The 24,699-nt window shown below is 30.0% G+C and overlaps 1 protein-coding gene across 1 annotated transcript; it reads left to right on the top strand.

The window, feature by feature from the left end:
* The first annotated feature begins 1,290 nt into the window (after positions 1-1,290).
* On the top strand, positions 1,291-23,177 carry LOC129230708 (uncharacterized). The gene is made up of 3 exons (XM_054865128.1): positions 1,291-1,586; positions 13,356-13,511; positions 16,631-23,177. The coding sequence occupies exons 1-3, from the start codon at positions 1,511-1,513 to the stop codon at positions 16,843-16,845; spliced, it is 447 nt and encodes a 148-aa protein (XP_054721103.1). The 5' UTR covers positions 1,291-1,510; the 3' UTR covers positions 16,846-23,177.
* The last annotated feature ends 1,522 nt before the right edge of the window (positions 23,178-24,699 follow it).

Below are 24,699 nucleotides of genomic sequence, written 5' to 3'. Positions count from 1 at the left end.
TTGGAGAGAAATTCATCATCCATTATTTGTAAATATACAGACGAACCAAATGACCTTTTAATTTTTTACTACGGGCAAAGCAGTGCGGGTACCGCCAGTTGCAAATAAACCTTGAATGATTACCCTGTTCATTGTTTGAAAAATGACTAAATTTTATAATCCCTCGGAAGCAATCTGAATCCACAAAAAGCTGGGGTAGCAAAGAGAAAATTAATGAAAAGGCAACACCGTTTCACCTTGAAGGGAGTAAAAGACGTTCTGTGACACGTGTATCGTGAGTTCGTATTGATTTCTCACTAAAATATCCTATCTGACAATAAATTGCGATAAGATACTATACTACCATCATTTTCTTGGATAATTTAGAAATTGTATAAAAATATTTTTGAAATTATATTTATTTAGAAATATGTAGTTTATTATAAAATTAAACTATATAGTCATTTCGAATTCGTCTTGAATGATTGGCTTGTTCATTTGGTCAAAAAATAACTAAACTTTACGATTTCACAAGAGCGTTTTGAATCTATAAAAAGATGGGGTAGAGAGAATTTGCTATAATTAGTATTTCATGATTTCTTATTAATTTTTCTCTAAAACATCCTTTATGACAATACATTTCGATAAGCATCATTTACTTGGAGAATTTAGAAATTATATGACTAATCGTTCGAATTAACAATCTATTTTATCATACAATTAAATTATATCGCTTTCGAATAAATCTTGAATGATTGTCATGTTCATTGTTTAAAAAAATGGCTGAACTTAACGATCCCCCAGAAACAATCCGAATCTACAAAAGGAAAGGAAAAATCTATAGACAGCATTGTTTAACTTCGAAGGGGAGAAAAGGATGTTCTATAAGATGCATAATGATGTCTTATTTAATTCTCATTGAAAATTCTTTTCTGAGAACGCATTTCTGTATGAGCTTTTGAATTACTAACATTTACTTGGAGAATTTAGAGAACTCCGAAGTAGTTTGAAATTAGAAATTTTTCTTGTCATAAAATTAAACTATACAGTCATTTCGAATAAATCATGAATGATTTTCATGTTCATTGATTAAAAAATGACTCAACTTTACGAGCCCCCAGAAACAATCTGAATGTACAAAAAGCTAGGGCAACAAAAAGAAAAGAAAAATCCATAGGCAACATCGTTTCACCTCGAAGGGGAGGAAAGGACGTTCTATACCATTCTACGATCGATCGGTTAATCCGGGCATCCCGTTGCAGCGGGGCGCATGCGCCCGGATCCAACCACCGACTCTCCTTTCTTCTAAGCGCGCCTCGTCTTTAGGGCACCTCCATATCTTATCTGTGAAAATTCGGCCCAAATTTCCGGCATCTATGGTTGGGAATCCTTGAAACTAAAACAAGCAAACGCTCGGCTTCTTTGCCCCTGGATAGCAGCCTCATCCTGGCCGCTAGCAGTTGCAAGGTCGTTGCTGCGTAAGCTTTTATCATTCATCCCCACCATCCCGACGGACCGCCCGAAATCCACCATGGCTGCCATAGACCACCTCGGAAGCAAAGTCTGGTTACCTGTCCTGGTTGCTTTGGCCTTCTCCATCCAATCCGGTAAGTAGTCAACAACAAGTAGGTACAGCCTCAGGCATCCCGATCCGGCAATATCATGCGAAAAAAAGTAAGATTTTTCACTGAAATTGAGATTTTTCCGTTTTCCGTTCCCCTTAGTGAGAAAAAAAAATCTATAATCGCTTTCTAGATCTCATCAAAGGCTATTTTCAGTAAACTGTGCTCTTATTTTTATAATGAATTAATTTTACTGAAAGAATTAGGGATTATGTGGTGAAACTGCAAAAGTAATTTTTTAAAAAAATATTGATTTTCCTTGTGACTCCTTCAAATAATAATTATTTTTTGATAAAATTCTTAATTTATGGTAAGTTCATAAAGCAAAAGGAGAAAGGGAAAAAAGAGAACAGTATGAAAGTAATTTTTATTGAAATTATTTAATAGTTTTTAGTTTAAAGAAAAACGATAATTGCTTTGTCCTTGTGCCCTTGTGAGTCTTAAAGTGTAAAAATAATCCATTGTTTTGCATTAAGTTCTTATTTCATACTAAATTCATAAAACAAAAAGAGAAAGAGAAGAAAAGAAAAAATTTTAAAATTATAAAATAATTTTTTTTAAAAATTGTTCTTAGTAAAAAAAAAAAAAAATAGAGTGAGCCAATAATTGTTATTTGATTTCCTTGTGACTCTCTTCAGAATAAGTACCTTTTTTTGCTGCATATTATATTCTTATTTTACAGTAAATTCATAAAACAAGAAGAATAAGAGATGCATAAAAGGAAAATTACCAAAGTAATTTTTATTAAATTGCTTTAAGGAAAGAGCGAAAGCTGAAACTGTTTAGAATTTTATAGTGTTACAAATTTAGAAATTGTTCAAAAGTTTAAAACAAAATCTGGTAATCGTTATTAAACTTCCCGGTGACTTTCGTAAGTATAAATATCATTTTTTGTTCCATATTATGTTCTTATTTTATAGTGAAATCATGAAAGAGAAAAAAAGAGTAAGAGAAAATTGTGAAAGTATTTTTTAGCAAAATTCATTTTACTTATAGAAAATAATAAATAATAATTGTTATTACGTTTCCCTGTGACTCTCATAAGAAAAATGCCTCTTTTTTATTTTACGTTACTTTTTTCTTTTATAGTAAACTCATAAACAAATAGAGTAAGAGAAGGAAAGAGAAATAGTGAAAGGGTTTCTGTTCATATTCGTTTAGAGTTTAAAAAAATTGAAAATTGTTATTAAATTTTCCTGTAAATCACTGAAGAATAAATGACCTCTTTTGCTTTACATTATGCTTTGATTTTATCATAAATTCATGAAACAAAAAGAGTAAGGGTAGAAAAGAGAAAACTGTGAAAGAAGTTTTCGTTTTTATGAAGAAAAATAAATGATAATTGCTATTAAATTTCATCGGGACTTTCTTAAGTATAAATGTCCTTTTTTGTTTTGCAATATGTTCTTGTTTTTTGTAAATTCACAAAACAAAGGGAATAAGAGAAGAAAAGAAAAAATTGTAAAATTAAATTTTATTAAAATTGTTTTTAGTAAAAAATATCATTAATAATTATTATTCAAATAAATTCAATGTGACCCTCTTGCGACAAACACCATCTTTGTTTTACGTTATGCTTTCATTTTGTTTCAAAATCTTTAAAAAGTACGAAAAAATTCTTAAAGTTATTTTTCAATCAAAAAAGTGTGTTGAAATAATTATTATTTAATTTTAGTGTGGTTCTTTTACGATAAATTTCATTTCTTTTTATTGAACTGTGTTCCTATTTAAACAGTTGTAAGGAGAAATATGGGCGAATCAATCAGCTAAATTGACAAAAAAATAAATAAATTAGTTAATAAAGAAAGGGAAAAAACGTGAAAGAATGAAAAGAAAAATAAATCTTCATCAGAATCAGTAAAAGTTCAAAATTATTAAAAAATGTTTTTATATACCAATATTTTATTTTTGTTAAAAAGTTGTTTATCGTCATTGTTGATATTATTTTATAAAGATTATTATTCACGGTAGTAAGACATAAAACATAGAAAAGAAAAACTTCAAAAAGCAGACAGGTTGATAACTTTTAGCAAAATAATTTTCAAGTACAAGCCACTTTCATTGGTTCAAAACATTGTCATTTTGTACACTTTACATTCTAATAATCATGAGGATAAAAGAAGTTTTAATTTATTCTCCCAAATACAAAACTTAGAATTCAACACACATTTTTCTAAACATATTTTACAAATCATAGTGTTTGAATTTCTTTCGTTATTAGATTTCAAATTTGATACTTAATTTTTTTTCATAGTTCTCGGTACGGAAAAGTTAGTATTTTTTGTCGACAAAAATTATATTTGTTGGACAACCCTGATTTTTACTAAACAATTAAGACGTTATTAATCAATTCAAATTTGTTCTTTAAGTGTTAATCACAAAACTATATCTGATTAGAACGTTCTTTGCAAATATTTTGCAACGTCTATTGCAAAATATTTTTATAATCTTAATATAAATGAACAAATAACAAAAGATAGGGAAAAGAGTTAGTTAGTATTATTAAACATAAACTTGAAAATGATAATTTATTGGAAAATTCAATTTCGTTCAAACTTTACATCCTCGTCGATCTGCAAATCTCTACTTTTCCGCGATACACTGTAGCTGCAACATTTTTTGTTTCCTTTTTTTTCATATTGTTGGGAAAAATGGTACTCTGTGACAAGTTTTTAATTTCGATTTAATATATATATATATATATATAAATATATATATATATATATATATATATATATATATATATATATATATATATATATATATATATATATATATATATATATATATATATATATATATATATATATATATATATATATATATATATATATGCATAAAAGTCATTTTGCTATTTTTACTGCAAATGAAAAAAAAAAAAAAACAATTGGTAAGTATAATTATGTAACACAAATGATAACTACTTTAATTTTAACTGCAACCACTGAACTTTTTATTTTCTCTTGCTAATGTGAGTGTTAGTGTTTTAATTACATTATTTTTTATTGCGAGGGGAAGAAATGTTATTCAACATTTATTTATAAAAACTATATTTTCAAGCTCAATATGCACACGTTTGAAAACAAAATATTTCAGGAAATAGAGAAAACTATTGCTACAGAACATACATTTGCTCAAATAGTTTTTTCAAGTATGTTAATTTCTTTAAGGTAAAAAAAAAAGAAAAAATACTGTCAAAGATTTTAAATTTCATTTAGCATACAACTGTTTTTGTAATGTTAAGTAGAGGAATGTGGGGCAAAGTAAAATGGTTAAGATGACTGAGCTCTCAATATGTACAATTTGGAAATTTGTTTTGAAAATTACACTACATTAAGACAAAATATTGTGTTTTATAATAAAATTTGCATTGAAATTTCTTTTCATTGGGCAAAGTAAAAAATAAAATATTTTTCTAATGAAATATTTTCTCTTCGGTTATGAAAAATATTTTTGATCAAATGAATCAGTAAGTTAAAGGTTGAGTGAATAAATGAAAAGATACTGAAACAATAAATGAATAATTAAACAAAATACATTAATTAATATATGACGAAAAATAAATGGGTGAACAAAAGAGTGAATTAATAAGACAATTAATGAATGAATGAATAAATAAGTAAATTACTAAATGAAGGAATGTAAATGAATGAACTAATAAATGAATAGTAAATTATTAAATGATTTAATAAATTATTGAGTGATTAATCAAAATCAATTAAAATACAAACAAGCTTAATATTAAATTTAAAAAAACTGCTGCAAATATTAGAAGGTTTCAATAAAAGTTTAAAATGTTAATAACTAGAACTCTTTATCCTTTTATAATTACAAAAATAATTTTTAACTTTCAACAAATTGCTACAAAATGAGTACAATAAATTTTTGAAAATTGCCTGTATTATCATGTGCTTTAATCTTCGGCGATATTTTTTTCCTGACTGGAATAGAATAAATGCTTACTACGTAGTTAAAATATTACAAGATCGATGACACTAAAAGAAGAGTAAATATTTCACCACTTTCCTCTACTGATTTGTTCAGACTGTTTTATTTTCTAAATTTGGTTTCTTATATTCTAAGGTAAAAGTTCATTTTATACTTATTGGGGGAAAACAAACATTAGTAATCTTACTGTAGATCCGCAACTTAATAACATTGCTTGTAAAGGTTCCCAAATCTCCTTTGTAAGTGATGAATATTAATTCTAAATTTTGTTCGACTGCGCCATTTTACTAAAGATGAAAAGTTTTTCATTATTCAGGGAGAAAATTAAAATAAAGACTAAGAAACTTTGAACCCGGTTTTAATTACAAATGTGAGCAAAAATTTAAAAATCTCTGCAGTAGTCGATAAAAACTAAAAATTTTACGTTGTTATATAATCAGTTCGTTTCGATTGATTCAGAAAGTTCCTTCTTTTAGTCAAAAATAGCAAAACAAAACAAATATTTACTTTTTTTTTGCATAGTTGTCTTCAATAAAGAAACATAATTTTTGGTTTCACATTCTTAATTTAACATTGAACTTAGTTTGCATTATAACTAGGCCATGCTTTCATTTTAAATTTACATTGTAACATGAAAACGATTTGAAACAAAATATAGTTTTAATTGCTAGTCATTTTATTTGAGTTGTAAAATTATATTTAAACTACGGACTTAATCGTAAAATATTCTTACTTGAAAAAATAAACATTTAAATATCTTATTTATTAGTTACTAAAAATACTCTTAAAGATTGTGAGGATTTATTGTCATTATGAAACATTGATTTTTTTCCTTGGAGTAAGTTTTTTTTTTCAATACTTGATCATTTTAGGAAAAATGGCAATTTTGTTTGATGATGTTTTATATTTAGCTTCCTCAATAAACTAATAAGAGCGCTACACAAGGTAATAACTGCATCAAGTTTATTTTCATTGCAACCCACTTAAATCTTATTTCTTATTTATAATATGAAATCGTTGAATACAAATTAATAGCTGCCATAAAATGTGTTAGCGTGGTAAATGTACGAAGCATAATAACTAAGTTTATTCTGTTTTTCATTAATTAACTTGACAGTAGAAATTATCCATCTTATTTATTAATAATTTCTTTTCTTCGTTACATAAAATTTAACCTAAACCAAAACCACAATTTAATAATGAATATAAATACGAATAAATTAAAAATATTTACTTAAAATATTAACTTTAAGCAATTTTCTGACTGTCTAACAGTTTTTTTTTTTAAGTTGAAATTCTTTTCAACTCACAATTTAGCCAAAATTATCATTCACACAATTTATCACATTTGCCCTTGCTCAGTGTTATTTTCCCTGCTATTCGTGCTTTCCTTTTGCAGTTGTTAAGTTTCTTTAGAGACACTTCAGTTGAAGAAGTCAATCGTGCTAAGTTGAAAATGTGCCAGAAAACTGTGTATACTAGTTTCAGAACTACCAACTTCGTAGAAAGGATACAAGTTCAATGAAAATGAATTCTGTGACTATGAATATCTTTTTAAATTGTTCAATTTATAAGCAATACAGATAAAAACTCTCGGTTCAGAAACAATCATTAAAATAATATCTTTTTCTGATAAATTTAGCTGATGCATCAACTCTTTCATTTTGAAAGCGTCTTTTTCCCTTCATCTTATTTCGCATTTAAGTATAAAAATAAATGAGATTCCCAACGAAGATCTTTTATTTTAAAATGCTTCTAGCATTTACTTGGTAGCGAATTCAGGTTGGAATCATAGCGACAAAAAGAGTAAAAAAGCTTCACACAGAACATCAGAAAAATTTGCTTTATATGCTTACTAATTAGTTTACAGAAAAAAGAATATTCTGAAATAAAACTTAAATAAAGGCAATTTTTCTTATCCCATAAGTAAAAAAAAAAAAAACAACTCTTGTTGCACTCAATTCTACAAGAGTTTATTTCAATTTCTACCCTTTCACATTCTAGTTTTTCCAAATTCATCATCAACTATAAAGATAGGCGTACCTATCCTCAATTCGAGCAGAAGTATTTTCCAAAAATAGCTAGCCCTTCACCTACGTTAAAAGGCCAAAAGGGTCTTTCGGCTGGTACCTTCCTTCTGATTGGTGGAGGGCTGAAGAGCTCAAAGATATTGATCCACATCCGAGCGCCTAGGGAGAATCTCCCAGTCTAAGTGCACATGTGATATCTGGGATTCTTCCCCGTCTCGCGTAATATAAACTAGGTCTGGAAACGTTATAGATCTAATACCTGTACTCAAAACGATCGAGTTTGAGTTTTATGAAATAAATTTCTGCGCGATATTTTAATTATGGTTAAAGAGCCATGCTGAAGTTTATTTTTTGACGAATTTTCCCTTTTTATCCAAGGGTGCCAATGCGAAAAATTACCAAATTCAATTAGCGATATCTTGGTTTCAAAATATCTGCTAAAATATTTTTTTACTTTGTTACGATTTTTTCTTCATGGAATTCATGTAGGGAAACTTTAAAAGATTAGAAAAAAAATCCTTAAATGGCGCCGCGGATGTCTATATTGCATTGTTGAACAATTGGTGCTATTTGTCTGAGAAGAAAATATAGCTCATTATTTCAGTTGCTCAATGAATGTTTCTTTCTACTCCATCTTTTTTTTAAAGAATTAAAAAAAAAATACTTTCTCATTATTTCACTTTTACGTATTATGTGACCCCTTTAAATTATTTTTAAACATATCACTTCGAAAAAGAAGAAGGAAAAGAAATTCCACTTAATACAAATCTTGTAATAGTAGAGAGCATAAGTTAGTTAAAAAAAATATTTTTCTTTCTTTTTTCCCCTTTCAAATTAAAATTTTAGGAGAAAAGGAGAATTCCAATTCGTTCAAAAGACGAAATGGAATAAGACACATGTTTTGACCTTCTGCTCAATGTCTCCTTGTTTCAACTTATTTTTTTTATATTTTTTTGCAGAAGCGGAGATAACATCCGCAGATGAAAACACTAGTTTATAAATGACTTGTAACTTCCGTATCTTTATCTCACTTCCTTGTTTCGATATATTTTTTTATTTGTAAGTGAATATTCAATTTTTAATTAGGGCAAAGACGATAGGAACTTGTTGAAGTTTTTGTAATGAAATTCGATCGTTGAGCAACAGAGCATGAAAATAATTTTTTTTTATTCCGGGAAAAACTAAATAATAAAAAAAGAATTTATTTTTATTTATTTGTTTGTTTATATCTTCTAGGGTTGCAAATGGTTAAATTGGTCTATTTAACACAATAACACTGATTCTTACAATCAAAATACGTATTTTAAATAGTAGAAATTTTCTGTTGACTTGTAAGCAGTTAATTATTTTTGGTATTTTGTTAAAATGGCGAATACTTGAGGATAGGAAGAACTTCTGAAAGGTTCTAGATTTATGGAAAAAATTACATCAAAGAGCTGTATATCTGGATAGTTAAACATTTTCAGAGAAGAATATCTTGCCATAGGGAAAACCAGTGTACAACAATCCTAAATTCACTATCTTACTGTGCGAGCATCGCGCCGATGAGATGGAAAGGCGGACATCTAGTTTACAGCTGAGAAACGGACACATCTGTTAGAGTTGGGAAGCAGACACTCCAAAATGAACGAAACCGCACATCAGGCTATTCCTTCTCCATCATATAGAAGCTCTACCTCTATCTCTAGACTCATTCATATAGAATTATTTTAACTGGATGCTTGCCAATTTTCCACGACAAACTTGGTTGTACAGGGTTAGCTTTTCTCATTCGCGTTGCGAAAGATACAAGTACGAGGGTCGATACAAAAGTAAAGTTCTCATCAATTTTACAAATATGCAACACTTCATGTAAGAATACTTCTAAAATAAGTTTTAAAAAGAAATATGTTAAAAATCCTACAAATTTCTTGCGATTAAAAAGTGTTGCGCCGTTCTATGCTTTTAAACATTTCCATACTAAGTACTATGTTAATTACTTGCACCATAGAAACACCTGCATAGGTTTGCTGCGAAATTAGTTTGCAGAATACATTTATGTAATGAGTCTCCAAATCATAGGTTGGTTTTGTCATCATCATATCCATAAAAATACCCAATTTTCCACTGGGTTGGGGGTCAAGGAGTATTATCATGCATATATATTATTATACTAGCATTGATAGCATGGCTTCAGACCAAAAATTCTGGTAGTTTAACCCTCCCTTCTCTTGCTTCTGCCCTGCAGTTGGATTCTTTAGAACAGATATACGAAGGTTGATCCAAAAGTAAGTTTCCCATCAATTTTACAAGTATCAGCATAGTCTATTCTCATTGAAATTTACATCGTTGGAAAGAGAAAACGTTTCTCTATTATTATACATAATCGCCATCTTTTTCTGTGCATTATTGTCGACGGTGCCTTAACTTCTGTATCGAATGTCACATAATTCCTCCGTCAGAGTGGGACATGACAGTTAACAACTCACTCCGTTCTTGATTGCAGTTCGGAGCTCGATTCTAGTGATTAGCACTTGTTTCTCAAGTTTAAGGAACACTTTGATATTTGATGGACAACGTTTCCGGAGCGACGACGAAGTCAAAAGAGGGTTGAAACGCTTTTTCAACGTGTTGGCGGTGGAAGTCTGTGACATTGGATACAGAAGTTACGGCACCGTCGACAATAATAGTGCTGATATTTGTAAAATTGATGGAAACCTACTTTTGGATCAATCTTCGTATATCTGTTCTAACGAATCCAACTACAGGGCAGAAGCAAGAGAAGGGAGGGTTAAACTCCCTGAATTTTTGGTCTGAAGCCATTCTATCAATACTAGTATAATAATATATATGCATGAAAAAACTTCTTGACCCCAAACCCAGTGGAAAATTGGTATTTTTATGGATATGATGATGACAAAACCAATCTATGATTTGGAGACTCGTTACATAAATGTATTCTGCAAACTAACTTCGCAGCAAATCTATGAAGGTGTTTCTTTGGTGCAAGTGATTAGCATATTACTTAGAATGGAAATTTTTAAAAGCATAGGATGACGCAACACTTTTTAATCACAGGAAATTTGAAGGATTTTTAAAATATTTCTTTTTAAAACTTATTTTAGAAGTATTCCTACATAAGTATACAAATATTCACCTAAGCACTTTTTTCTGGGATTTCCGGAAAGGGAAAAGGAAATGAGAATCAAGATTCAAAAATGGGGAAGAATTCTTGTGTCTTATCGCATAAGAAAACGTCTGACGTAAGCGAAATTCTTTAGGGAAGAATATGAACTTCTCATAAACTCGAGTTCTCCCGGTCTTGGGAAGAAGAAAATTGATTATTGATCGAGAGCTCCTGGTTTAATATGAGCGGATCCAGATGGGTCTAAATTGCAAGCGGAAAATAGCTGAAATATAAAGAGAAATTTATGTGCTATACAAAGGATGAAATTTATGAAGAAATCTTTAAAAATATAGCAGATTGTAGAAACTTCGTTTTGATCTTTATTTGATATATATTTTTTTTATTATTTTGATGCTCTTTTGATCAATTTTTTGAAAGTTTCAAAAGTGCCCGCTATAACGAAATTTGTCTCAAATAGATAATTGCTAAGTGTCTATATGTAGCGACAGAGATAATGTTAGTTTTTTTTTTCAAGGCGTGAAAATACTCCTTGACATGTTTTAGAGGAGTGAAACTCATTTTGTAGGAGCAAAATACACGAAAGCAGTAAGAATCACAATAGGTATCAATTACATAGCAACACCTAAAGGTTAGTTGGAAGATGGGAAGGGAAGAGAAGATATGTATTATTATTATTTTTAAAATATAGTATATGTTAAACACTTTGAATTAGAAAAACATTAAACACATTAAAGTGCAATATTTTAAAAATTAAAACTGTTTTCCCCCTTTTCCCCCACAATGATACTTTTTTTTTAAAAAGATACAAAACGTGAAATACGCTGAACTAATTTTTGAGGCGTATTTTCGATTTTCAATGAAGAAAATACTCTTGTAGAGCCATTTACAATATCTTTGGGTATAGTGCATAAATAGTTAGTCGTAATTCAAAATATTTGAATTAAGACTAACTTTTTGTGCAAACTTAAGAGAATTTTATTCTTGGAGGAATTCTCTTATCTTTACCAAAGTACATTTTTTTGAAAACTTATCATTTTTTAAAAATAATTTGCAGAACTGCTATCGGTGCTGTCTTCGTTAAGATTCCGAACCTCTTTTGTCCAAAAGACAATCAATCTTTGGTTGTTTGTGTAGTTGTCAGAGTTGCATATATGATTCTTTACTTACCAATTGCAAGGACGCTTCATGCTCATTTACCAACCAATTGAATGGACACTTGAAACACTTAGAAACAAAGAGGTATTAATATTTGGAGATAACTAGTATAAATGGTAGAGAGAAAAAACTCTCTACTGTTTTGAGACAGGAGATGGTACTAGTAGCTTTGGTAAGTGCTGCTATACAACACGATTTAGAAAACGTTTCATTAAAAACCTACCTGGGGCTTGAATTTTGCTCGCTGTTAAGTTCAAAACTCTTAAAAATCCACTAACATCACTTCGTTTCTCACTGTTTCGATTCTGTACCTCAAAGCAAGACTGACGTAAGTTCAAAAATTGCGATTTTCTGTTTATTAGTGCATTGTATGTAGAAGTCTATTATGCATCGAGCCATGTGAACGTAATTCCTTAAAAAAAAAAAAAAATCCTTTTAAATGTTTTACCAGGGTGTAAAGAGCGCGCGTCTCATCCTTTGCATGTGCCAGAAAAAAGTTTTTCTTTTCTCCTGTAAATTTACCATTATGTGATTTAAGTCCTTCTGGCTCTGAGGCGCAGAATTTTGTGTTTTTTACTAACTCATTGATGGAATGCGTTATATTTCTTTACTGACCTCTTGAAGAGATATTTTTTTACTAGTAAAGACAGGTTAATTTTTTTTCACTTGAGATTATTTCAAGGCAAAAAATTACGTAAAAGTAATTAAGAATTTCAATTTAATTTTTGTCGTTTTTTCGATGGAGGAAGAAATTAAACGATGTCCATGATGATATAGATTCTAAAACACTTCACTACAAGAAAAGGACTATCCAGAAAATCTCTCTTGTACAGTTTCCTGACAATGCAAGATGTGTTGATGGGGATGCTGGCATGCGGCTGCATTTAATACAATGATTTTTTTTAGAGCCACCACTATATGTACAGTAAAATATCGAAAGTGATCTCCCAGTCTTCTGGTTATCTTTGTTTGATCCTGTCGGTTGCACAGTTGGCTGAGAGCCTTCCCTTGAAAATTGCTTTGATACCAGTCATGTTGTGCGGTGAAGCCATTTTCCATGTCTTCCTTTCAGAGAACACTTCTAGGTATATGTCATAGAATTTCATGAGGTCAAAGTAGTCCCGGTGTCTTTTTTTTTGCAGTGTCTGCTACATTACTTTGAAAAATCTCTATGTGGGATGGTATCCACTGGAAGGGAAACTCTTTTAGCTGGGTGGGATTTTTGAGCTTATTAAGGATTGAAATTCCAGTTTTATTCTGAAAGATACTAAACGGAGTTTAAACTATTTGAAATGATAAAGAGATTGTTACATTCACGCAGGGAATATCCAGCGCAAACTCTCTGGCAATAAGTTCACGTCTGAATATTAAGCAATGGCCAGGATTTCTTTTCTTAAATCTGTAAAATCTAAAAAGGTCAGTTATATAATTAATGCTTTGTTTAGTATTAATTTTTAGCTATAATTCTGTTTTTTTTTTTTTACTGTTTTTTAGGCCTGGCGATTATGTGCTGGGAATGTAATTCTCATTACGACAAAAACTGCGCAGATCCTTTTCGAAATTCCACATTTGCCCTCACAGATTGCAACCAAAGAGAGCGTGATGACTTCCAACAGAAAGCCACCGTCTGCCGTAAGATCATACAGAAAGGTAAACACCTGCTGAAGTTGATTTCCCAAAGATCATTCAGTACCCTAATAGCACAATGACTAAAATGAGATCTTTATGTGACACGTAACATAAATGACTGTTTCGAAACGTCGTTGTAAACTCATCAACAGGTTGCTACGACGTTGTAGTGGCGTTTTCACAACGCTTCAAAGTGGCTCGTCACAAATTTAATATTGCAGTTAAGTCGCAGTGAAGTCACATGAAAAACGTCCTAAATGTGTCACATCGTGACTCCTGTGAAGCGTTACAAATCTGCCACTTTGTGACGTGTGACTATTATGAGTCTCTGCGCCGTCACTATAACTTTGCCTTGACTTGTTGTGCTATGAGGGTACTTATGAGTACTCATGCATTATAAAAACTAATTTCATTCAAAATTCTTACAAATTCGCCTACATTAATAAATAATTCATACTATTTGATGCATTAATCTTTTATGAATTCAATAACATAGTTTTTCAGTTATTTAGAGCAGTTTTGAGCCATTTGGGATAACTCAGCACCCCTTCATATCTTTTAGTATTCTTTGCTTCAAAAGAAATTCTTGAAAGCTCATAGCTGCTTTCTACTCAGTAAATAAGTTATTAATACTGTGTACAGCTAATTATAATCTAATAAGCCTGAAGTTACCATTTGAAAGTTCCTCTTAAATACTATTTTGAAGTTGCTGAAACCTCTCGTCCAACTTTATGTATAATCTTTTATGCAATGTAATAAACACAATAGAATATTGTTATGCTGTGAAATAAAAACGGGGAGCTTTTAAACATTTATATTTTTTCACATTCCAAACTGTACTATTTTGATTCAAATAATTTATTTTACATCACATTTCACAAGAGGTTCAAACTTATCCTTAGTTGCAGGACAATTTTGAACCCGGTTAATGTTTTATTTTAAATAGTTTTCATAATTATTATTTCCTAACTTTGGAGAACTATACAATACTAATGTAAATAGACGCAGTAACACAATTTAGTAATGAGGGGTTTAGATAAATACAGACAAATTGGGGATTAAAGTTACTCTAAACGACTGTCCTAGATGTTTGATCTTACAATGACTTTTGTCTAAGTTTTTTTTTTTTTTGATTTCGTCAAGTACCAGTTTTTGTACACTGAGTATGGTTCTATGTACTGTGAACAAATTTAGGTCTTTATATCATGACGCACACTAAAATGGATACGTGCTTGGCATGTGGTGTCATTGTTTTTCAGATAAAATCCGAACTTCTATCGTAAACACAATGTTCAAAAATTTTGAGAAGTGCACAAAAAAAAAATAAATAAATAAATGAATAAATAAATTTAAAAAAAAAATCATTGAAACAAAGAACGGGAATTTTTTTTATATTCTACAACCCATCTCGCAAATCAGAAAACAAAACATGAATCCCCCCCCACAAAAGTTTCAAGTTTGAAAATTGACAAGAAAATTTTGGGGACACATTTCGACGATTTTGTGAGGAATTAAGAATTCAGTGAATTATGCAATCAAGTTTTTCAAATGATATTACTCAAACCAAATAAAAAAAGTTCCAATTAAATAATAAAAATGAGAATAGAATGTTTTATGTGCAAAAGGAGATGTGTTGTGATTTGAATCTGTACATCAGAACTATAGCACCAAATGTCAAAAGTTACAATGAGTGGTAAGTTTTTTTCATTATTTTGTAGCTCTTACTTTTACACCCGAACCTAGTAAAAATTGAACACTTCTAAAGATCATTGTCTCATTCTAGATTAGGAATTTACATATAATTTCAAACTACTTTAATTATATTTGACTTGCAAGTGATATTGATTGTTTTAGTCCTAAATATAAAGAAATCTGAAATGCTGAAAACCCCCGAGATTTTAGGATTTAAACAAATGTGATTACTATAATTCAATACTAGAGCTCTGCATCACATTGTATGTTGTTGTCGTATCGAAAAGTTTAGAAATTTGTGGACAGGTTTCTACCATAAAATTGAATTTGGTCAAAATCCGACAATGTTAAAACGATTTCTCAGAGACCTTATCCCTTTGTGGTTTGCCAGTTTAAATGAATCCTGGGGATAGCTCCGGTAATTGCCGCCATAGGGCGAGTTAAAGTTAAAATTTGACATTGCTTACATGCAACATACCGACAGTCCGGTTGTGGCATCAAGAGAAGAATGCAGTTCCGTCCTTGTTATGAACTCAACAGTCTGGAATAGTCATCAACCTAGCTGGTTGCAGATGTCCACCAATTGAAGTCGAGAGTATCAACAGGTAGCTAAAATAAATTTAGCATACCAGCAAGAGTCCGCAGCAATGGTGCGGTTCAACTCGTCAATTGAAGGCTGAGTTTGGATAAAAATCAGTAAGTTGAAGCCCTTAAGACTGGGCTGTTGGTATATTGCATGTAGTTCTGCATCAGCTAAGGTAACCTTAACCACCTTAAGGGCGGTAACCAGTGGCGCACACAAGGGGAGTTCAGGAGTCCGGACTCCTCTCTTTGAAACTATCACCCTTGAGGTTTTTTTTTTTTTGATTCATGATAGTCTCCTATATATGTTGTGCGTAAAATTAGTCCAAGTAAATAAAACAATAATTTCAGATTTAATACATGAAAAAATTAAATTCATTTTATTTTTTCAGGAAGAAAAAATAAATTTATTTCTTCTTCCCCTGTAAAACAGAATTGTTTGCAAACATAAATTTATTTCTTCTTCCCCTGTAAAACAGAATTGTTTGCAAACGTAAATTGTTTTACAATGATGATTTTGCTTCACTGTTTTTATTTTTAATAATGAGAAAGGTAAATACATGAAATCTGGTGTTCTCTAGTATTTTAATTAAGTATTTGTAACTAATAATTAATTTTGTTAACTAAGGTTAAGTAAATATTCAATAATTTAAAAGAATAAGTTAGGCGACGCGTTGGAGTGTGATATGAGAATGGTGACCTTCAATCCTGCCCCCCCCCCCGTTTTTTTTTTTTTTGAAAAATTCTTCTGTGCGTCACTGGCGGTAACTTGCTGATTTCTGACATTGGCTGGTGTTGTTTCAAGTTGCACAAATTATGTTTCCCTCACAGTTCTTATCTCAGCAGCATTTTTTCTTTCCAACTAGTGAGGGACGATTACCGGTTCGTGCGTGGTTGCGGTTGGTTGAGCGCTGAAAAGGAAGGAACAGACTGCTTTAAAAGAGCTGGCACTTTCAACGTCCTGATACAGTACTGTAGCTGTGATTCGGATGGCTGCAACGCCGCACCACACACCACAAGCCACAGCTGGATTGGACTGCTGGCAGCCGTGATTTTATCCGTCATCGTGGTGGTCAAGTAATGGATGTCTGTCGGTCCGTAGAAACAAACCCAACAAACAAGAAAAAGAAAGTGGCTCAGGCCACTCTTATGATTTTGCAGGCTGCGATGGTTGTAAAAAATACACATATTTATGCATACAGAGTTTTGTAGAACATTTCATTGTCAAGTACAGTAGACATATGAGATTTTCTCATTTAAGGCAATGCTGTCAAGGATGGCGTCAATGTTTTGCATGGTGTCAATTTCGCCTCACTGTTATCATATAAGATGGTTTCAAGCCTTAAATTTACTCGAAATTATTACTGTATTTTTTAACTCATTTTGTGCCGTCTTGGAAATCTATCTTCATTTTTTGCTTCTCATTTAGTTGTTAACAAACTTTTAGTTTTTGTGGTATTACGGATTCTATTTGCCAATCCTGTTCCGAATATTTTCAACGAACGTGTAAGACATTGATGTCATCCATTTTGTTTTTGGTAATTCAATTGCATATTATTTTCGCGTTAATTATAGCTCATTTTCATTACTTTTCCATCAATGGTGAGTTTCCAACTTGCCCTCAAAATGTTTTGACGCGTTGACTTGAATTGATCTTAACACATTACTATTAATTTAAATATGATAAGACTAAATGATCTACTTAACAAACGATTTTTAAAAGAAAATATTGTTTAACCTCATTGGGTTCAAACCTATTCGAATAATATTTATAAATAAAGCCATTGTATTTTATTGAGCACAAATATAAACTAATAAAAGAAATAAACTTTTTCAAAAAATTCAAAATTTAATGATGATTAAAAAAATGTCATGAGGTCTGAAGTTGGGAATCTCATCGTAGGTTTTTAAAAAATAAATGTTGCATGCCTTCTTTACATATTTATTGTGACAGTTTAGTGTACTACGCTTTTTAAGGGACTTAAAGAAGTAAATTTTAAATTCTTCAAGAGAAATTGTATACCGTAGAGTAAGATTTTCATAAAAGCCAGCTTTCACAACAGCTGTATGAGATATAAAACGAATTTAGTGCTCGGTTCCATTGCTGAGTACTTACTTTTGAATTTAGCAATAAGGTATGGAGTATTTAAATTTATTTTATCAAAAACTTATTCTTAAAAGTCATTACTTCAATTAGAATACAGTGAATGGCTACCAGTTCCTGCAATATTTTTGATGCAGCATTTTATTGAAAAAAATAATAGGTGTTGCAGTGCTTCGGAATAACGTCTAGAGCTGAAATTTATAATACGATGTTGGTAGTAAATCGCTGATAGTTCACTTTACTGCTACACAAGCACAAGCATTAGTGTATTTACTTGTAATTAAGCATCATTTTGTATTCACCATGTGTGGAGATCTGAATCCTCATTCCATCATGCACATTTGCAATTAGTTCAAAACTCTTTGATTTATAAAATGAAATTGGAACTTTTATCTCATTAATGTAATTTAGTGCATTAATATATTTAGTACATATGATTGAAGTCATATTTTTAATTTTTTGAGAAACTTCGTTGAGTATATGCATCTTATAAGTGCATTTTAGACAACAACAGTTGAAGCTTGCTGTAAAATAAACTTAATAGCCCATCAATAAATCCGAAACAGTTGAATATTATACCCACAATTTTTTTGAACTTGGAAAAAAAAAGAAAGAAAAATTATCGCTTAGTTATGATATTTGGTTTTTCAAACTCACATGTTTGTATTTCATTGGAACAATAACTCATTCTCACAATTTTTCAATTAGAATGTGAGGTAAACTTCAAAAAATAAATATTAAGAATCAAGAATTTGTTTTGAATCATTACCGAATTGCGTTACAAAAAGAAGTCTTACATTTGCTTTTAACATAGACTAGATATGGAGATGCCTTAAAAACAAAAATTATTTCAACATTCAAACTTACAGTTAAGCGTACACCTCATAAGAACATAAAAATAAAAAAATAAAAAAAAAATAGAAAAATGAAAAAAAGCATTAAATGTATGTTTAAATGTTAAGTGTATTTGTTTCGTACTGTGAAACCACTATTGATTAGATTAACTTACCCTTTTATTAATAGAAGAAAGGAAAAAATGGTTCAGGGAACAATATGAAAAAAATATTTTTTTTTTCGAACGCGGGTCCAAAATCCGTTGCCATTTTTATTTTTAAAAATCTAATGGGATATTTTGAAACAGTAAATATTTTTGCTCACTAAGTATTTTTTACTGTATTGATTTTTCCAACCATTAAAATAAATGTCTTTTTTATTATAGCGTTACCAAAACTGAAATATATTTTAAGAACGGGTTTTGTTTCAACTTCAGCCTTTTTTTTTCTTTTTTAAATCTAATGAAGTGTGGTTTCATTACTTTAGGTTTACAATGTGGATGACGTTTTACATTCTGTCCGTTAGAAATGCTGCAGCTAATATTCCAAAGATTTTAGTCGAGCATGGATCCACGCAATGGGTTAATCTTTGCAAATAGAATTGTTATAGTTAGACAGAGATATACATTATGAAATACTTTTATAATTTTGGGATTAATTTAATCGTAACATCATGATTGATTTTTAAAATTTTAGAATTGGCGGCGAAAAATATTGTTCAGCATTTTTGATAAAAAAAATCACTGCTTAAAAAAAATTTGATATTGGCATGCAGTAAAAAAAATCACGATTTTAATAAAATTGATACGTTTCCTGAAAGCAAGTAAAATTTCCTAGCTTCTATATGAATCGCCATTATGTAACTTTTTACAAAATTTATACGGAAACTTCAGGTATTTCATCAGAAAATGTTATCTATTTTTCTGATGAAAATTTTCAAAGTGATCGTATTAAAAATTTCGATATTGTAATTAAATAATATTTTGACGTGAATACATTTTCTGGCGTAATTTTATGACAGCAACATGCTAAATTTAAATTGAATGCAGCACTGAAATTAATGCTGATATACATTTCGAAATTTTATAAAATGTACCATTTTAAATCTATTTGCAAATTAAAGAGATATTTTGATTGCATTGTTTAAGAAATGCTCTTGTTTCAAAATTTATTGCCAAAAGTGATTTTTTCTGACAGTTTATCTTTTTAAATACGATTGTTTTATTAATTTGAAAGAAAAAAGAGATGGAAAAGTAATGCTCTGGGCTGAAAATAATCAGCTGTAGCAATGCTTAGTATTCATGTAGTTTAGATGTTGACTTTTCGTATTATAATAGTGTATTATTTATAATGAAATTTATTACATCATTCATAAGTGTTAACTACTAAAAAGTATTTTTAAACAGAAATAAATGAAATAATAATTTAATAATGCGGCAAAGATTCTAAATTTATTTTTCTAAATTAAAAAAGATATTGTTCTCATAAGATTTAAAAATTATAAAAATAATATTAAGTAACTATTTTGGTACATAATTTTCCTTTCCAACAAGGAACATATTTTTCGCCTTTAATAATGTCTTCTCGAAATTAAGTATCAAAAGAAATACATTCTGAGACTTACGTATTTTTGGTTTATAATGTTATAAAAAATATAAATGAGTGTATTTCGTTATTTGTATGTGAACTTCTAATGTTGTTTTTGCAGTTATTTCATGTTATATAACTGAGGTCTAAGCTCCAACAATAAAAAACTTCATAAAAATGAAAATAAAAAAGAAAATACTCTCCGTTTGTTACGTCATGGCTAAACTATTAAAATTCTTGTATATTCAAGTAAAAATTTAACATAATTACTAATTATTACCAATAAAAAAGTCAAATTCCTTATTTACTGCACTGAATATTGTTTCAAAATAATTTGATGAAAAAACTTTTTCATTTGAAAATTAAATAATGATGCCATATTTTTCCTTGACAGTAGAAATAAAAACGCAACCGCAATTAATATGTGTTACAAGACAATCTGACTAGGCTTACATGCCATTATGTATTATAACCACTTTAGTTGAATTGCACAAATTCTATTTTGCATAGATAATTGCATATTTGTAGTTTTTAGCTCAATTTAGAAATTAATTATAACTTTTCTGTAAATTTATAAGTTTTTCTGTTCGTATAAAGGTAGTAAAATCCTACCTTTTGAATTGCGGGTTACAATCAATCAATTGCTATTCTAAAATATTCGCAATGAGAGGACGATTCACTAATCATTATTTCTTATTCTTTTCAGTACAATTTTTGTACTCATCAAAATACTTAATTCTACAGCTACATTAAAATTAAGCAAAACATACTGTTTTTTTCAAAATTGGAACAGATTTTTAGCTTATTAAGTAAATTTGTTTTCAACAATACCATTTGTCATTAAAATTTGCATTTCGAACGAATATGCTTGACTTTTGGACACGCTATGCCAACATTATTTTGAACTACGTAAAAGTAGTATTTGAGAGTGAAAAGTTTAAAACTAACTAATAGCATTCATCAACTGCGCACTTGGATTCAATCTGGATTTTGAAACATTTATTTCCAAAATTTGTAATATGGTTGTGGCAACAGAAGTGGCGTGTTCTGTTCCTCCATTACTGCTCGCTCTTCTCCTAAGATCGAACGGTTACGCTTTCTTGATGTCACTGGAACCAAAGCGCGCACTTATGAAGAATTGTATTAACTTTCATTTAAATCTGGCATTACTTTTATTTACTACCCATTCCAGAGCGAAAGCAGTGCGCAGTTAGTGGAACATCCCTTGAAATTTCTTCCAAAATACTACAATTACAGTCAAGACTTCAAGAAAGAAACTTTAGCCAATTGGCTTTCTTTCACACAACAATCGAATACGTTTTGAGAAAGAGTAGAATTTTACCATTAATTTGGGCAGACGATTGAAGTTATCCTTCTGCGACTTTAGGTGGATTAAAAAAAGAAAAAAAAGAATGAAACTCAATCAGTGTCAGTTTATACTACTGATTTGAGAGACGGAATGATCGCAATCTGAAGTGATTGTAGAAAATAAAACGTCCTGAAGAAATGAAAATCATTTATGTTTTACCAATGAATGCGAGAATTTATTTGTACTCCTTTTTGAATTCGAAAATGCGCGACGTAACGGTTCTGGTTAAAATAAAACAAACAAACAATACTGAAAACTTGCGAGAGAGCGTATACAAACAGCACAAAAAATTTGATCGAGGCGAGCCTTTCTGAGGGCATGGGATGCGCCGTTTTAAAAAGCCGGCTAAAACCATATCTTAGTCTTTAAGTTGAAAGTAAAATTTAGTTCTTGGCTCTTTTTACCTTCTTCGGGATCTCACAAGAATAAAAAAAGAAGAGAATGCCTAAGACAGCGTAATTTAGATCGAAAGATCAGGATAACTTCTCCCAGTTACAGTGAAATTTCAAGGGACAAATAAATCTTTAAATCGACTAGATGTTTTTAAATCATTCCATTACAGCTGTAATAATATGAAAAATATTCATACACTATATTCATACATAAGTCTTGACACCACTGGAAGAAAAGTTTTGATTTCTGAAAATACTATTCTAAGATTTTGATGAATACAAATATTGAATACGAAGTGATTTCGTGTTTATTTTTTCATGAAAATTTTGAAAAACACAAAATAAAACTCATTAAATTTTTATTAATTAATATGAATTTTAAGTATCATTTTATCAAATATGTATTGTAAATAATTTATTATAAAAAATCATTATTAGGAATTTATTCTCAATCTTTGAAACCATAAGCTATTTTTTCAAATTCCAATATTCATTTGCATTTTATGATTAATCAATTTTCATTAATCAATTAAACGTGTTTGGACATTTAAACATATTAAACAGTGCGAAAATATTCCATGTAATTAATGGCACAAAATGTATTTTTAAAGCAAAATAGTGCATATTTAGGAAAAATATTTGAACCTGATGAAAATAATTCTGTACAGTCATAACCAAATGTTTTGCTTTAGTAACAAACAAATTACGCTATGATAGCTTAAGCGAATATTATCCTAGATACATTAAAAAATTATATTAATTTACTGTGATTTATATATGCATTCTATCTGAGCTTCCAAATTGGCAAAGCATATTTAAATTTCCCAAATTTAGAGCATGACATAACAAATGTGAAAAAAAAAAAAAAAAAGTTTTCGCTTACTTTTCTTAAAATATGCTTTCACTTAAGCTTTATTAGCTTTTCATTGACTTATATCTTTGTTTGGTATTTGTATCTTTTGTTATTGTATATTTTTCTTCATTCCATGTTTTAAAATGTTAACTTATTTGTTATATTTTTCAATATTTAATCTTGTTTTATAAAGTTTCCATAATTTCACGGATTTTAATTATTTGAATGTAGATAAACTTTTTTTTTTGCTGGTTAAATAAATTTTTTTCAATTTATTCGAGTATTCTTGATTATTGACGTTTGAAAATTCTATGCTTGTGGTTAATTATAACAAATTTTTGCAATTTTCGGTGCTTCACGGTATTATATTGTTTTTTTAATGGAACATTTTTCTGCAATGCGTTTTGAAAAAACATTTCCAGATCAAGTGAACAGGGCAAAGAAATTATTATTGTAAATTTTTTCCTTCTAGTTTCCTTATAATTAATTATTTTATTTCCGATTTCTATTACAGAAGTAAAAATAGTTCAAAGACAATTGTGTTTGATATTTTAAAAGTGATTTCAAAATATGGACCAACTTTGGAACTATGGTCTAATGATCACCTAAAAGCTACAATTTTGAAATTGTATGATATAAACAGTTAAATTTTATCTTGGAAAGAATTGCCCTTGATAAGTATTACAGATAAATGCAAAATCCAAAAAGTAAATAAATAAATAAACCAAATACACTCAACTAGAAAATTATGAAAAATCACCAAAACGTATCTATGGCCACCTTTGGTTCATTTACCTTAAAACAGGGTACCGCGTTTTTCTTCGTGTAAGTAGCGGTTATTATTCAAGTTTTGCAATGATGAAATTCAACTGCGATTTATATATGAGGTGAGTGAGAAGCAAAGGGATTCAAGTGGCAAAATTAAAAATTTGGAGATAACTAGTACAAATGGCAGGTGAACTTCTCCTCTGTCTTGGGGCAAGAGATTGTACTAGTAGCCCTAGTAGGTTCTGCTGTACAGCATAATTTAGAAAAAAATTTCAATGAAAGCCTACCTAGGATCTGATCTTTAAAAGCGTTTTACTCGAAACTTGAAAATGTCCATTTACATCCTTTTGCTTCTCACTGCCTCATATGATCAAATAATAACACACAAAACCGGACACAGAAAACTTAACTGCTTACTAATTGACCAACTGAATGCAAATCATGTTCTGTTTAACAAAAAATCCTTATTGTCACTTGAAAAAAAGAAGAGGAAGGGACATATTTATTCTTCAAGGAAAATTATTTTTTCTTTGCAATAATATTTGAGATATTCTCCGAAATTGAAATTAACGAACTGATGTGTGCATTACATGACTTCCTTTTACTCCAATTTAATATCATTTCCCCATTACTAGCAATTTTAATGTGATTCAATAGTTTACTCTCTAAATATCACCTACAGTGGCCAAATAGAAACAGATTTTTAAAAAAAATTGCCAAATTTGTCGCCAAGTTGTCGATAAAACTTGGCGACCAAAAGACTGGCGATATATCACCAATTGCCCGCCAAATAATAACACCACTTGAGTTTACATCAAATTAAAAATGATTTCCCCCCAAAAAGGGGCAAAAGACCCCTTTAGAAGCATCCAAATGCAACCAAAAGGGGAGGTGCACAACTAGAACTCACTAGGAGTCTATGTACCAAATTTCAACTTTCTAGGACTTACTTTTCTTGAGTTATGCAACATGCATACGCACATACATACATACGTATATACAGACGTCAGGAGAAAATTCGTTGTAATT

The sequence above is a fragment of the Uloborus diversus genome, chromosome 9, assembly GCF_026930045.1.
Source record: "Uloborus diversus isolate 005 chromosome 9, Udiv.v.3.1, whole genome shotgun sequence".
Classification (NCBI taxonomy): domain Eukaryota; kingdom Metazoa; phylum Arthropoda; class Arachnida; order Araneae; family Uloboridae; genus Uloborus; species Uloborus diversus.
This window is presented reverse-complemented; position numbering and strand designations above follow the sequence as displayed.